The sequence below is a fragment of the Mirounga angustirostris genome, unplaced genomic scaffold (assembly GCF_029215605.1).
Source record: "Mirounga angustirostris isolate CCGP_5_RB_7025 unplaced genomic scaffold, mMirAng1.0.hap1 SCAF_3, whole genome shotgun sequence".
Taxonomy (NCBI): domain Eukaryota; kingdom Metazoa; phylum Chordata; class Mammalia; order Carnivora; family Phocidae; genus Mirounga; species Mirounga angustirostris.
In genome coordinates this window covers 161,843,753-161,858,473 of record NW_026991711.1, presented here as the reverse complement: position 1 = coordinate 161,858,473, position 14,721 = coordinate 161,843,753, and the positions used below count along the sequence as shown (strand labels likewise).

At 39.5% G+C, this 14,721-nt stretch overlaps 1 protein-coding gene across 5 annotated transcripts in view; it reads right to left on the bottom strand.

Moving 5' to 3' along the window:
* The window catches only part of STRADB (STE20 related adaptor beta), a 43,601-nt gene that overhangs the window by 8,146 nt on the left and 20,734 nt on the right, over positions 1–14,721 (bottom strand). For all 5 annotated transcript variants that reach the window (XM_064586920.1, XM_054506064.2, XM_064586919.1 and 2 more), the window contains exons 4-6: positions 8,394–8,493; positions 5,436–5,557; positions 3,968–4,076 (exon numbers count right to left, since the gene is read on the bottom strand). In XM_064586920.1, the coding sequence (XP_064442990.1) occupies positions 3,968–4,076; positions 5,436–5,557; positions 8,394–8,493 (331 nt within the window). The remainder of the gene's footprint in view (positions 1–3,967; positions 4,077–5,435; positions 5,558–8,393; positions 8,494–14,721) is intronic.

Below are 14,721 nucleotides of genomic sequence, written 5' to 3'. Positions count from 1 at the left end.
TATTGTATTGTTGTCAATGTGTTTCTTTGCTTTTGTTATTAATTGCCTTATATAATTGGCTGCTCCCATGTTAGGGGCATAGATATTTACAATTGTTAGATCTTCTTGTTGGATAGACCCTTTAAGTAGGATATAGTGTCCTTCCTCATCTCTTATTAGCCTTTGGTTTAAAATCTAATTTGTCTGATATAAGGATTGCCACCCCAGCTTTCTTTTGGTGTCCATTAGCATGGTAAATGGTTTTCCACCCCCTTACTTTCAATCTGGAGGTGTCTTTGGGTCTAAAATGAGTCTCTTGCAGACAGCATATCGATGGGTCTTGTTTTTTAATCCAGTCTGATAGCCTGTGTCTTTTGATTGGGGCATTTAGCCCATTTACATTCAGGGTAACTATTGAAAGATATGAATTTAGTGCCATCGTATTGCCTGTAAGGTGACTGTTACTGTATATTGTCTGTGTTCCTTTCTGGTCTATGTTGCTTTTAGGGTCTCTCTTTGCTTAGAGGACCCCTTTCAAGATTTCTTGTAGGGCTGGTTTCGTGTTTGCAAATTCCTTTAGTTTTTGTTTGTCCTGGAAGCTGGAAGCCTAGCTGGATATAGTATTCTTGGCTGCATATTTTTCTCATTTAGTGCTCTGAATATATCATGCCAGTCCTTTCTGGCCTGCCTGGTCTCTGTGGATAGGTCTGTTGCCAATCTAATGTTTCTACCATTGTAGGTTACATATCTCTTGTCCCGAGCTGCTTTCAGGATTTTCTCTTTATCTCTGAGACTCGTAAGTTTTACTATTAGATGTCGGGGTGTTGACCTATTTTTATTGATTTTGAGAGGGGTTCTCTGTGCTCCTGGATTTTGATGCCTGTGTCCTTCCCCAAATTAGGGAAGTTCTCTGCTATAATTTGCTCCATTATACCTTCTGCCCCTCTCTCTCTTTCTTCTTCTTCTGGGATCCCAATTATTCTAATGTTGTTTCGTCTTATGGTATCGCTTATCTCTCGAATTCTGCCCTCGTGATCCAGTAGTTGTTTATCTCTCTTTTTCTCAGCTTCTTTATTTTCCATCATTTGGTCTTCTATATCACTGATTCTCTCTTCTGCCTCATTTATCCTAGCAGTTAGCGCCCCCATATTTGACTGCACCTCATTAATAGCCTTTTTGATTTCAACGTGGTTAGATTTTAGTTCTTTTACTTCTCCAGAAAGGGTTTCTCTGATAACTTCCATGTTTTTTTCAAGCCCAGCTAGTATCTTTAAAGTGATGATTCTGAACTCTAGATCCGACATCATACTAATGTCCGTATTGAGTAGGTCCCTGGCAGTCGGTACTACCTCTTGTTCTTTTTGTTGAGGTGATTTTTTCCGTCTTGTCATTTTGTCCAGAGGAGAATAGATTAATAAGAGAACAAAATGCTAACAGGGTAACAACATCCCCAGAAAATATACTCTAAACAAATCAGAAAAGACCTGAAGCAGGGGGAAAAGAAAGGGAAAGAGAGAAAAAAGGAAAAAAAAAAAAAAAGAAGAAAAAAAAAGATAAAGATAAAAACAAAAACAGAACAAAACAAAAAAAAAACAGAATATGATCAAATATGATCAGGCTGGTATATAGATCAGTGCCACACACTAGATTTTGGGTGTATTTTGGTCTGTTAGAAGAAAGTGCCTCCCAAAATTTTAAACAAAGAAAAACTTATATATGTCCAAAAATAAGGGTTGATACAATGAAGGGATGGAATATGACTGTAAAGATGGAAAGTATAAAAAATTTTATAAAAGGAATTGATAAGTTGTTTGAAAAAAGAAAGAAGAGGATTTAAAAAAAAAAAAAGAAAAGAAAAAGGAGAGAATGTGATCAGGCAGGGGAGTAGAAAAAAACCATACACTAGAGATTTAGGGTATATTTTGATCTGTTAGAAGAAACGATCTCAAAATTTTAAAGAGAGAACAACTTATATATATATGCCAAAAATACGGGTAACTACTATGAAGGGATAGAATATGACTCTAAAAATGAAAAATAAAAGTTTTTTTTAAAAAGGGATTGATAAAATGTTGGCTGAAAAAGGGAAAAAGAAAAATTCAGAAAAAAAAAAAAAGACAGACTAAAGAATCATAGTAAAAAAGCCATGGATTCTATGTGCAGTATTCCCCTAACGCTGGAGTTCTGCCGTTCTCATTGATCGGTAAACTTGGTCTTGGCTGGCTGTTCTCGCTGATCTTCTGGGGGGAGGGGCCTGTTGCCGTGGTTCCCAAATGTCTTTGCCGGAGGCAGAATTGCCCCCCCTTGCCCGGTCCGGGCTAAGTAATCTGCTCGGGTTTGCTCTCCAGAGCTTTTGTTCCCTGCAAGCTTTCTGTACAGCTTTGGAGGCGAAGAGTGAAATGGCGGCCTCCCAATCTCCACCTCAGAGGAGCCAAGAACTCAGGGCCCCACTCCTCAGTGCGCCCCCAGAGAAAAGCCGTCAGTCACTCCCGTCTCCCCCGTCTCCGGCCTCACTCCGTGCTCACGCAGCCTGTGACCCTGCCTTTCTATCTCTGGCACCCGACCCCGTGTGGAGTCTCCAAACCCCGCAGCTCCCTGCGGTGCGCTCCCGTGCCTCTCCTCCCGGGAGAAGAAGGTCAGTCTCCACAGATCTGCCGCTTGTTGGGTCCCTGCTGGAGGAGCAGTAGCCCAACTGTGCTGCGGATCACGGTTTATGACAACCCCGAGCTGAGAGCCCTCGCCTCGGCTCCGTCTCTGCAGCCGGCTTCCCTGCTCCGTTACCTGGGAGCTCTGCCGCACTCAGGCTCCCCCGGTCCTTGTGTGACCCCGAGGGTCCTGAGACCACACTGTCCCACGAGGGTTCCACCCCCGCTTAGCCACTGGAGTGATGTCCCTCAGCAGAGCCAACTTCTAAAAGTTCCGATTTTGTGCTCCGCTGTTCTATCACTTGCCAGAAGCGGCCGACAGAGGCCCCTCCCCTGCCGTCTATCCTCCCGAATATCAAATATCGCCTCAGATTCACTTCTCCGCACGTCCTACCTTCCAGAAAGTGGTTGCTTTTCTGTTCACAGAGTTGTTGCTATTCTTTTCTCCAATCTCCTGTTGAGTTTGTAGGTGTTCAGAATGGTCTAATCCCCATTCAGCTGAATTCCTGAGACCAGACGAAATCCAGGTCTCCTACTCCTCCGCCATCTTGCTCGGTTTGTTTCACTTCTAGCTATGTTTTAAATGTTCTTTCAACCATAAACTCACACACACACACACACATTATGTTTTAGAGTCTAACCACTATCCTATGATGCAAAGGTAATTTTCCTTCAAGAATCTTCAAAGACCTTTCTAATGAAAATCTAGAGATTAGAAAATTAACAATTTTCAGTATTACCGAAAAAATACTGTGTGGATGTATTTATTTTTCAATCCAGAGGCAATTCACAAAAGTGTCCTAAAAATCAAAGCTCTAGAATCCATTAATTTATTTATTCAATACACTTATTGAACACTTTGTGTGAGGGACTATATGAGCACCAAAATGAAAAATACATGATCCTGGCCTCAAGAAGTTCAAGTCCAGTGAAATGAGACAGGTACACACACAGATGTTTACCATACAGTAAAATAAGTTTACAATGAGAGAAATTGGGACAGAGATAGTGTGCATAGGTGAAGAATCATTCTGCTTGAAGACCTATAGCGGCTCTCCATTGATAGAGAGGCAGGAAACTGAAGGGAAGAGACAGTTTGTTCAAAGGCATGGACTTTTAGGGAAGCAGTAGTAGTTTCAGTGATGATCAGACCCATTCTGCCTTTTTCCAAAGACTAAAATTCAACATGAACCAGATATAGAGATTTATCATGAAATCTAGACTTGGCCACCAGATTTATAAATTAAAAGTAGGGATTCATAAATCTAAGATCCCACCCATCCTTATAATTGTAGCTTCCAGGCTAAACTATGAGTTACTTTATCTAAGATGAGTTTTCTTACCATAAGCCATAAACGGAGAAATAACCCAAAGCCAGCTGCCAACAGTGAAAACAGTCCAATAAGTTGTAATATTGGGGTGCCGGAAAAAGTGGGATAGAATCACTGCTTTCTAGGATAAACACACAAGAGACAAGACATTTAAAAACAACTTTTTTCCCCCTTATGATGAAAATAACAGCAGAGGTGGCAGCTAACACTCAGCACAGCTTATTAGTACTAAGCACTGTTCTCGGGGCTGCCATCTCTTTAAATGTCACCACCATGACACAAAGTATGTCATATGATCATTCCTATTTTTTACAGGAGAGAAACAGGAAATAAGAAACTTAGAAATAAGTCAGAAAGCTTGTTCAAAAGCACATAATCAATAAAAGGAGTGGAAGAGAGATGTGAATTGAATCTGACTCCTGAGGTCATACTTTTAATAACTATAGTATGTTCTTATTACAGAAACATTTAAAAATACATAAAACTATGAAGATAATCACTTCTAACACTAAATCAGAGACAACCACTGTTAACATTTCACTGTACTTTTTTTTTTTAATTTTACTTATTTTTTTGAGAAAGAGAGTGAGAGAGAGATCATGAGCAGGGGGCACGGGTAGAGGGAGAAGCAGACTCCCCACTGAGCAGGGAGCCCGATGCGGGGCTCAGTCCCAGGACCCTGAGATCATGACCTGAGCCAAAGGCAGACGTTTTAACTGACTGAGCCACCCAGGTGCTCCTTCACTGTAATTTTTTTTTTTTTTAAGATTTTATTTATTTATTTGAAGAGAGAGACACAGCGAGAGAGGGAACACAAGCAGGGGGAGTGGCAGAGGGAGAAGCAGGCTTCCCGCCGAGCAGGGAGCCCGATGCGGGGCTCGATCTCAGGACCCTGGGATCACGACCTGAGCTGAAGGCAGACGCTTAACGACTGAGCCACCCAGGCGCCCCCACTGTAATTTCTTTCAATCTTTTTTTTTGCAAAAACATGTGCACATGTAAATACTTTAAAAATTCGGACAATATCAAAACAAAATGCTTTCCCTCTTTATATCAAAAATGATTAGTGACAATGAAAATGGTATTACAATATTCCCGAGATGCAATTCTGTTAAAATTTATCAATTCAGAACTTGATTTTACTTAGCTGGATGAAAAGGAAACTATTTGTTTTTGTTTTTTTCTATTTCCGTATATGACTATTTGGGATTGGACTAGGAGCACTGTAAATCTCCAGACCAGCATTTTGAATAGGATATTCATTTGAGGGAATTTATAGTAGTTACCAAAGTTTGAATATATTTGTTCTTTCATGGATCTGGCTTCCAAGCATTATTTCCAATTCTGTTATTGCATGTTTATTAGAAGAAAGAAATTTAACTTTCTCTAACAGAAAGAACTGTAATTTGGGAAAAAGAATTCTTACAGATGTAATCTCGTCAAATAGACATTAAATATATCATTTTTCTCATATTGGTACCTGTAAAGCGTTCAGGCGTTCATCAGTGCAGTTTTCTAGATTTGTAATTTTTATAGTCACCAGTGTTCCTGTAGGAGTATGACGGGCAAGATGGACAGTCGTCAAGTTGTCAAATCCTCTTCCTACAATCAGATGTAAAACTCATGTTAGCAACCAAAGAAGAAAAAAACTGATAATTTGGACATCATCAAAATTTAAACCTTCTGCTCTTCAAGAAGACACTGTTAAGAAAATGAAAAGATAAGCCACTAATAGAAAGCATTAATGATACTTATATCTGACAAGACTTATATCCAGCATATATAAAAAATTTTTTACAACTCTATAGAATTCTTACAATTCTATGCTACCCTATACTAAATTTAAAAATATGCAACCCACAAAAGAAGATATAGGAATGTCTAATAAGCACATGAAAAAATGCTCAAGATAGAGAAATGCAAATTAAAACCACAATGATATACCATATCTATTATAATGGCTCAAATTGTGACTTGATAAACAAATTATGACAAATTCAAACAATGGAGTATTATTCAGCAATCCCTGAACCATTGATGTGTTTTCTGTTTGTCACATAAATGGTATCATACTTTGTGTCTGGCTTCTTTCACTTAGCATAATGCTTTTGAGACTTTTTTTTTTTTAAAGATTTTATTTATTTGACAGAGACACAGCCAGAGAGGGAACACAAGCAGGGGGAGTGGGAGAGGGAGAAGCAGGCTTCCCGCAGAGTGGGGAGCCTGATGCTGGCCTCAATCCCAGGACCCTGGGATCATGACCTGAGCCGAAGGCAGACACTTAACAACTGAGCCACCAGGTGCCACCGCTTTTGAGACTGTTCCATGTTGTTGTGTTTCAGTAGTTTCTTTTTATCGCTGAGTAACAATCCATTGGATGAATATACCACAATTTATCCATTCACAAGTTGATAGATACTTGGGTTGTTTTCAGTTTTTGGTGACTATAAAGCTTCCAAAACATTCTTTAAGTAGACATATGTTTTCATTTCTCTTTGGCAAATACTTACAAATGGGAAGGCTGGGTCATGCATATTTAACCTTATATTTAACCTAATTTGAAAGTGGCTGAACCACTTTTATTCCCACATGCAATGTATAAGAGCTACAATATACTTACCAGCATTTGGTGTCATCAATTTTTAAAATTTAAAACACCTGGAGTGGCACCTATCAATAGGCACCTAATAAATGTTAGTCCCTCCCTCTCTCCAGTCACCAAATTATGCCATTTATCTTTGAAATGAAGTTAATCACAAATTCATCCTTTCCACTCCAGTGTCTGTCAGCATGACTGCCTTAGTTCAAGTCCTGTCCTCTGTCACTGGTCGCATGCAGTGACTACCTCACCATGCCCTGCATTCTCAACTAAGGCATGTTCCAAAATTACTGGGGAAACAATACTTTAAAAGGCTATACCTAGGTCCCACTCACCAGAAATTTTGATTCAGTAGGTCTGTGATGGGATATAGGCACTGCAATTTTTAAAGATTCAGGTGATATGGATGATCCTTCCAGTTGTAAATCACTGATCTACATCTTCCAGACTGCTGCCTGGAACTGCTGCCAGTTATCTATTGATAAAATTCAGCATTTTATCAATAGAAAGGTACTAGAGTGCAGCATCTCTCCAGTCAGAAAGGTTTGCTTTCAAATCACTAGCTGTAGGGTTGTCACTTAAATTCTCAGAGCCTCACTATCCTCATCAGACAAATGGGAGTGGTAAAAGGCTGACATGAAAACATACACATGAAATGTTCAGCACAGTGCCTATTAGATGGTATTATTACTACTGTCACCATTCCACAATGTATCTCAAACACGGAGAGGATAAATTCCAAACTTGTGCCTTAAGTGCTTTGAGAAATGAAGTGGGTAAGTTGTGAGGGATGACAGAGTATGAACTTCTAAAGATATCATATGAAATCTTTCACAGTGTGTTACAAACTTCTCTTTCCAGATTTGTCTCCTGCCACTGCCTACTCTCCCTCTGTTCCCACTTGTAGGCAAAGAGCATCTATGGGGTAGTTCCCCTCTAACCATCTTTCCTTAGTCATCTACCGAAGTAATTTTTTTTTTAACCTTTTTTTAAATTGACACCATCCGAACATCCCTTTTAATTTGGGGGCATTTTCCACCAGTGCTATTTAGAAATGTCAGATCCTTATCTTCTCTTGGTCTCCTTGACATTGGCATGGGAAGGTCAATGACTTAAGTTTAGCCAAATGATGGATGAAGTTAGTGACAAACAGAAGCAGAGGCAGCAGAACTCACTGCAGTGGGTTCCAATATCTGGGATATAAGTACTCTAACAGGTAGTTCACGAACCAGGCTGTTCCTATGCCATGGCCCTGACTCTGGTTCTAGTTACATAGCTTTTCTTAGTTTTTTCCAAGTCTCTCTCTAGCCAACAACTGTGTCAGTTAGCAATACTGTTCAAAAAATTCTCCTCTTAAGTTAGGATTGTTTTCTGTTGTAACAAAAACCCGAGTAGAACATTTAGCAAACTTTTCCTCATTCTTCAGGATCCCACTTATTTTTGTGACCTTTATTAACTCTCAGAGTAGTCAAGATGGATGGTCAGATGTTCCATCTTTTCTGTTCCCATAACAACATACCTCTACTATAGTGCCCTCTAGTACATAAACAAGACTACCTTACGAGTTCATCTTCCCAGAGAGAATACGGATTCCCCAAGTGTTTTACATGGGTTTATATCCCTAGCACCTAACATAGTATCTGTTTGTAGTGTTTAATAGATATTTCTGAATATTCACAGCAAATATTTCACAAGTGTACGGCTATTAATAGAGCTGTCTGACACAATTAACATCTAGTTTTATGCTACAGGTGACAACAGAAAAAGACCTGCCCACAAAATAATCTTTTTGTCATCAATTTCATTTCTAACGATGAAGGGTCAATTCAGGATAATTACCTATTTCCACTTGGAGTTCATAGTGAGAAACATTGGTGGAACAGATCACATCCTTGGCTCTACTGGAAGGAGGCAATTGGGAAAAGGTTGGCGCATCAACCTGCATTATTTTAAAAAGATGAAAACAAAATAAACTTTTTTGGTCCCCCATTTTAGTCCCCTACCCTAATATAAAATACTGATATTTTATTTTCAAACACAAAAGTGCTCATTAGGAAGGCACTGGAAGGTGGCTTACGACACCATTTCAAGATCTAAAAAGAGTTTAAAATTGCTAATAAGTGGTTAGTTAAAAAGCTATCAGCATGTAAAGGCGGAGAGGATGGGAAAAGCAGATTTATAGGTAACAAAGAATACTTTCCTGCACTATTTCCAGTAAGCATTTTTAGGAGTTGCTAGAAACAGCTATTAATTCTTCAGGGTATCTAATAAATACATGAAGGGAAGAAACGCAGGGACCTGTGAGGAATATTCTGTACTTTTGCTCTTGCTTCAAGTGGTTGCCAGTTATATCTATTACACATATAAGTCCCTGCTCAGCTAATGGAGATGTTAACAAATCAAGGAAAAATTTCCACATTGCAGCCTATTAAAATTGCTGAAGTTTTTCACAAGATGAATCAGAAGGAAGGTAAGAAAGAAAAACCTCAAGAGATGGGAGAATAGGGTACAGACTTCCTGAGTTAATGACTATGTGCCAATATGAGGTCTCATGGGGGTGCTTTAGGGTCAGAGTCTTAGGTTTGCACCAGATCCCAGTCACAGTGAAATAAGATGCACACAGAAGAAAGAAGAGGCCAAAACCATTGGTGTCATACGACAGCCAAGAAGACCTCCCAAAAGACAGCCATACTCTAAAAGACACTTGGGAGATTTCACAGGCATCAGCAGGTGGCACGAACCTTGTTACTGCCTCCAAGGTACAGAGAAGGAAGAAAGGGATGAGAAATGACATTACTGTAGTAGGAGTTGTGCTGCTTTTTACAACCTTGATTCTACATGTTCCCTAAACTTTTAAAAGCGCAGAAAAAATATAAGCTCACAATTAAAGATGAATAAAGGTCAATACTGTTCAAGAGGGGTGAAAGACTGTAAAAAGAAATCCTACTATTACAATTGGAAATAATCCCAATGAAGAAATCTAAATAAATCATTTCTTCAAAACAGGTAGTCTTCAAATTACATTAGATTTAAAGAACACAAATAAGAGATAGAAGGAAGAACATATTAACAAATTTTTAAAATTTTCAAGTGATAACCTATAAGCCTGTCAGGAAGGCTAGAGCACCCAATGAACTGAGGTTTATAGCTCACTGCTAGAGAAAAATGGAATAGGTTACCAGACGATGGATTGAAATCAGGCTAATCAACCTCTTCTTTGCTTCCATCTTCTCCATTAGGGAAATAGTCGTCTTTTTTTTTTTTTTTTTTTTTTTTAAATAGGCTCCATGCCCAACATGGGGCTTAAACTCACAACCCTGAGATTAAGAATTGTATGCACTACCAACTGAGGCGGCCAGGTGTCCCAGGAAAGTTTTCTTTAAAATAGAAGGGGTGAGGCACCTGTGTGGATCAGCTGGTTGGGCATCTGACTCTTGGTTTTGGCTCAGGTCATGATCTCAGGGTTGTGGGATCAAGCCCCGTGCTGGGCTCTGTGCTCAGCGCAGAGTCTACTTGGGATTCTTTTCCTCTTCCTCCTCCTCTCTGCCCCTCCCCCCACTGCACATGGGCACACGCTCTCTCTCAAATAAAATCTAAAATAGAAGGGGCACATATATTGTAAATATGTAGCTGAAGTCCAAAACAAAGTGTTTTAAATAGGTTCAAAGTTACAGGCCAAAGACAATTATATCTAGAATATTAAGTTTGCAGATGTAGTAGAACTGAGAAGAGAAACCAGAATGAAAATAGTCAAATACTGACCCAATTTTCAAAACTGCCCGGCCCCCACATTCTCCTGCAGACCTGCCCTCAGCAGAATTCCATCCAAGGCAAGTCACAGAAGGGCACTGTGCAAGCAGTCTAGACAGTTGCCAGTACCACTCCACAGTGACTCTTGCCATAGGGAGAGGGGAATATAGCCATATACACCAATCTGACTCTGACCCCAGCATTGGCTGGGGGCAAACATCTGGTCTGATTATAGGTGGCCCCACCCACCAATAAAAGCTTCTCAGGAGACAATACAGGGAGAGCACACTGCAGTTGGGTATGACCCTAGCACTGGCAAATGCCTGGTCTGACCCACCTTAAGCCCAAGGCAACCCCAAACTGGCCATTCACAACACAGGGACCAAAAGCTGCCAACAATCGGCAAAGAGAACCACTGCAGATCACTGGACTGAAGGCAAACACTGCTCAGCCACAACAGGGCACATACAACACACATAGGAGACACCCCTGAAGCACTTGGTTCTGGCACAGTGCATGGTACTACAGAAGCTCTTCTTCAGAAGGCCACTACTTTTAAGAGCAGAAGTAGCTGACTTTTCTAACATAGGGAAACAGAGAAAGTTAGACAAAATGAGGAGACACAGAAATATGTCTCAAATGAAAAAGCAGGACAAAATCACAGCAAAAGAGCTAAACAAAACAGAGATAATATGCCTGATAGAGAATTTAAAGTAATGGTCATGAAGATACTCACTGGACTTGAGAAAAGAGTGGAGGATCTCAGTGAGACCCTCAACAAAGAGATAGAAAATATAAACAAGAACTAAGCAGAGATGAAGAATACAATAACTCAAAAATATACTAGAGGTAATAAATAGTAGACTAGAGGAAGCAGAAGACAGGATCAGTGACCTATAAGAGTAATAAAAAAGCCATCAAGCTGAATAGCAAAAAGATGAGAACAGATTAAGGGAACTCAGCAACACCATCAAGCCCAGTAATATTTTCATTATGGGGATCCCAGAAAGCGAAGAAAAAGGAAGCAGAAAATTTATTTGAAGAAATAATAGCTGAAAACATCCTGAATCTGGGGAAGGAAACAGAAATCCAGATCCAGCAGGCACAGAGAGCCCCCAACAAAATCAATCCAAGGAGGTCACAGCAAAGACATATAATTATTAAAATGGCAAAAGAGTGATAAAGAGAGAATTTTATTTTTTAAGATTTTATTTATTCATCAGAAGGAGAGAGAGCACAAGCAAGGGGAGCGGCAGGCAGAGGGAGAGGGAGAAGCAGGCTCCCTGCTGAGCACGGAGCCTGATGTGGGACTCAATCCCACGACCCTGGGATCATGACCAGAGCCAAAAGCAGATGCCCAACTGAATGAGCCACCCAGGTGTCCCCCAAAAAAGAGAATTTTAAAAGCAGCAAGAAAACAGTTACATACAAGAGAAACTTGGGGCACCTGGGTGGTTCAGTTGGTTAAGCATCTGCCTTCAACTCAGGTCATGATCCCGGAGGCCCAGCATGGAGCCCTGCGTCGGGCTCTCCTCTCAGCAGGGAGTCTGCTTTTCCCTCTGCCCCTTCCCCCACTTGTGCAGTCTCTCTCTCTCTCTAATAAATAAAATCTTTAAACAGAGAGAGAAGGAGAGAGAAACTCCATAAGACCATCAAGTGATTTTTCAGCAGAAACTTCACAAGCCAGAAGAAAGTGGCACATATCCTAAGTGCTGAAGGAAAAAACCTGCAACCAAGAATACTCTATCCAGCAAGGCTATCATTCAGAATAGAATAAAGAGTTTCCCAAACAAAAGTTAAAGGAATTCATCAACACTAAACCTGTCTTACCAGAAATGTTAAAGGGGATTCTTTGAGTAGAAAGGAAAGGCCATAAGCCAGAGTTTAAAAAGTAGGAAGCACAAAAGCAGTAAAATTAAGTATATCTATAAAAATCAGTCAAGGGATTCACAAAATAAAAATATGTAAATTATGAGACCATATACATAAAAGGTGGGAGAAGGAGGAGAGTAAAACTTTAGTGCTTTTAGAAGTGTTCAAATTTAAGCAACCATCAACTTAATATAAACTGCTATATGCGTAAGACATCATATATAAACGTAAGAGTAATGACAATTCAAAAACCTGTAATAAATATGCAGAAAGTAAACAAAGGAATCCAAGCATAGAAAAAAAGCCATCAAACCACGAGAGAAGAGAGCAAGAGAAGAAAGAACAGAGAACTACAAAATCAACCGTGAAACAACAAAATGGCAATAAGTGCATACCTATCAGTAATTACTTTGAATGTAAATGGACTAAATGGCACAATCAAAAGACACAGGGTGGACCAGAGAGTTTTGCAGGGTCTCAGTTCTGGTAGAGGTCGTGACAGGTCTCATTTCACAAGCAGACCAGGGCACACCTAGTTAGAACTCACCACATTCAGGCCAAGGACCAAACACTGCCCACAGCAGACAAGAAGAGCCTCTACAGAAGACTGGCCTGAAGTACAGATCAACCAGAACACAACAGCAGAGTGCAGGCAGCACACACCTGAGATACTCCAAGAAGCACCAGGCCTGGGCACTACATGACCTCTCCTTCATATGGCCATTACCTTTAGGAGCAGGAGACATAACTGGCTTTTCTAACACACATAAACAGGCACAGACTTAGACAAAATGAGGAGACAGAGGAATTAATCTCAAATGAAAGAACGATAAGGCAATGGCCAGAGATCTAAGCAAAACTAATATAAGTAACATGCCTAATGGAGAATTTAAAGCAATCCTCATTCATAAGGATACTCACTAGGCTTGAGGAGAGTGGAAGACATGAGTGAGACCCTTACCACAGAGATTAAAGAGTTAAAAAAGAATCAATCAGAGATGAAGAGTGCAATAAATGAGATTAGAAACATGCTTGCTGCAATGAACATCAGGCTGGAAGATGCAGAGGAACAAATAATGACATAAAAGACAGTGTAATGGAAAGCAATTAAGGTAAACAAGAGAGAGAATTATGCAACACAAGAATAGACTTAGGGAACTCAGTGACTCTATCAAATGTAATACCATTCATATTATAGGAATCCCAAAAGAAGAGAGAAATGGGGGCAGAAAATTTATTTGAAGAAGTAAAGTTGAAAATGTCCCTAATCTGGGGAAGGAAACAGACATCCAGATCCAGGAAGCACAGAGAACTCCTATCAAAATCAACAAAAGACGGCCAACACCAAGACATATTGTAATTAAATTTACAAAATACAGTGATAAAGAAAAGCAGCAAGACCAAAGAAGTCAGTAACTCACAGGAGAAAGCCCATAAAGCTAGCAGATTTTTCAACAGAAACTTTGCAAGCCGGAGAGAGTGGCAGGACATATTCAAAGTGCTGAATGGGAAAAATCTGCAGCCAAGATATTCTATCCAGCAAGGCTAACATTCAGAATAGAAGAAGAGACAGAGTTTCCCAGACAAAAACTAAAGGAGTTTGGGACCACTAAACCAGCCCTGCAAGAAGTATTAAAGGGGACTCTTTGAGTGGAAAGAAGAGACCAACAGTGACAATATAAAGGTAGGAAACACAAAAGCAGTAAAAATGAGTATTTCTGTAAAAAAATCAGTCAAGGAGCCCACACAAAAAAGATATAAAATAACATATACCTAAAATGTGGGGAGGAGAGAAGAAAAGAATGGGTTCAAACTTAAATGACCATCAACTTAATATAGACAGCTATATGCCAATGAGTTATAAATAAACCTAATGGTAACCATAGATCAAAAACCACTAATAAACATGCAAAGAATAAAGAAAAAGAAATCCAAATATATCACTACAGAAAATCAACAAACACAAAGAGAAAAAGACAAGAAAGGATCAGAGAAAAGCTCCAGGAACAACCACAAAACAAGTAATAAAATTCCAATAAATTCATAGCTATCAATAATTATTTTGACTATAAATGGACTAAACATTCCAGTCAAAAGACATTGGGTGTCAAAATAAACAAAAATACAAGATCCATCTGTATGCTGCCTACAAAAGACTAACATTAGACCTAAAGTCACCTGCCAAATGAAAGTGATGGGATGGAGAAACAATTATCATGCAAATGAATGTCAAAAGAAAGCCAGAGTAGCAATACTTGTATCAGACACACTAGACTTTAAAACAAAGACCGTAAGAGACAAAGAAGAATACTACATAATAAAAATAAAGGGGGATACTCCAACAAGAAGATATAACAATTGTAAATATTTATGCAAACAACAAGGGAGCACCCAAATACATAAAACAGTTAATAATACAAAGGAATTAACTGACAGTAATACAATAATAGTAGAGAACTTTAACACCCCACTTACATCAACAGACAGATCATCTAAACAGAAAAGCAACAAGGAAACAGTGGCTTTAGATGACACACTGGACCAG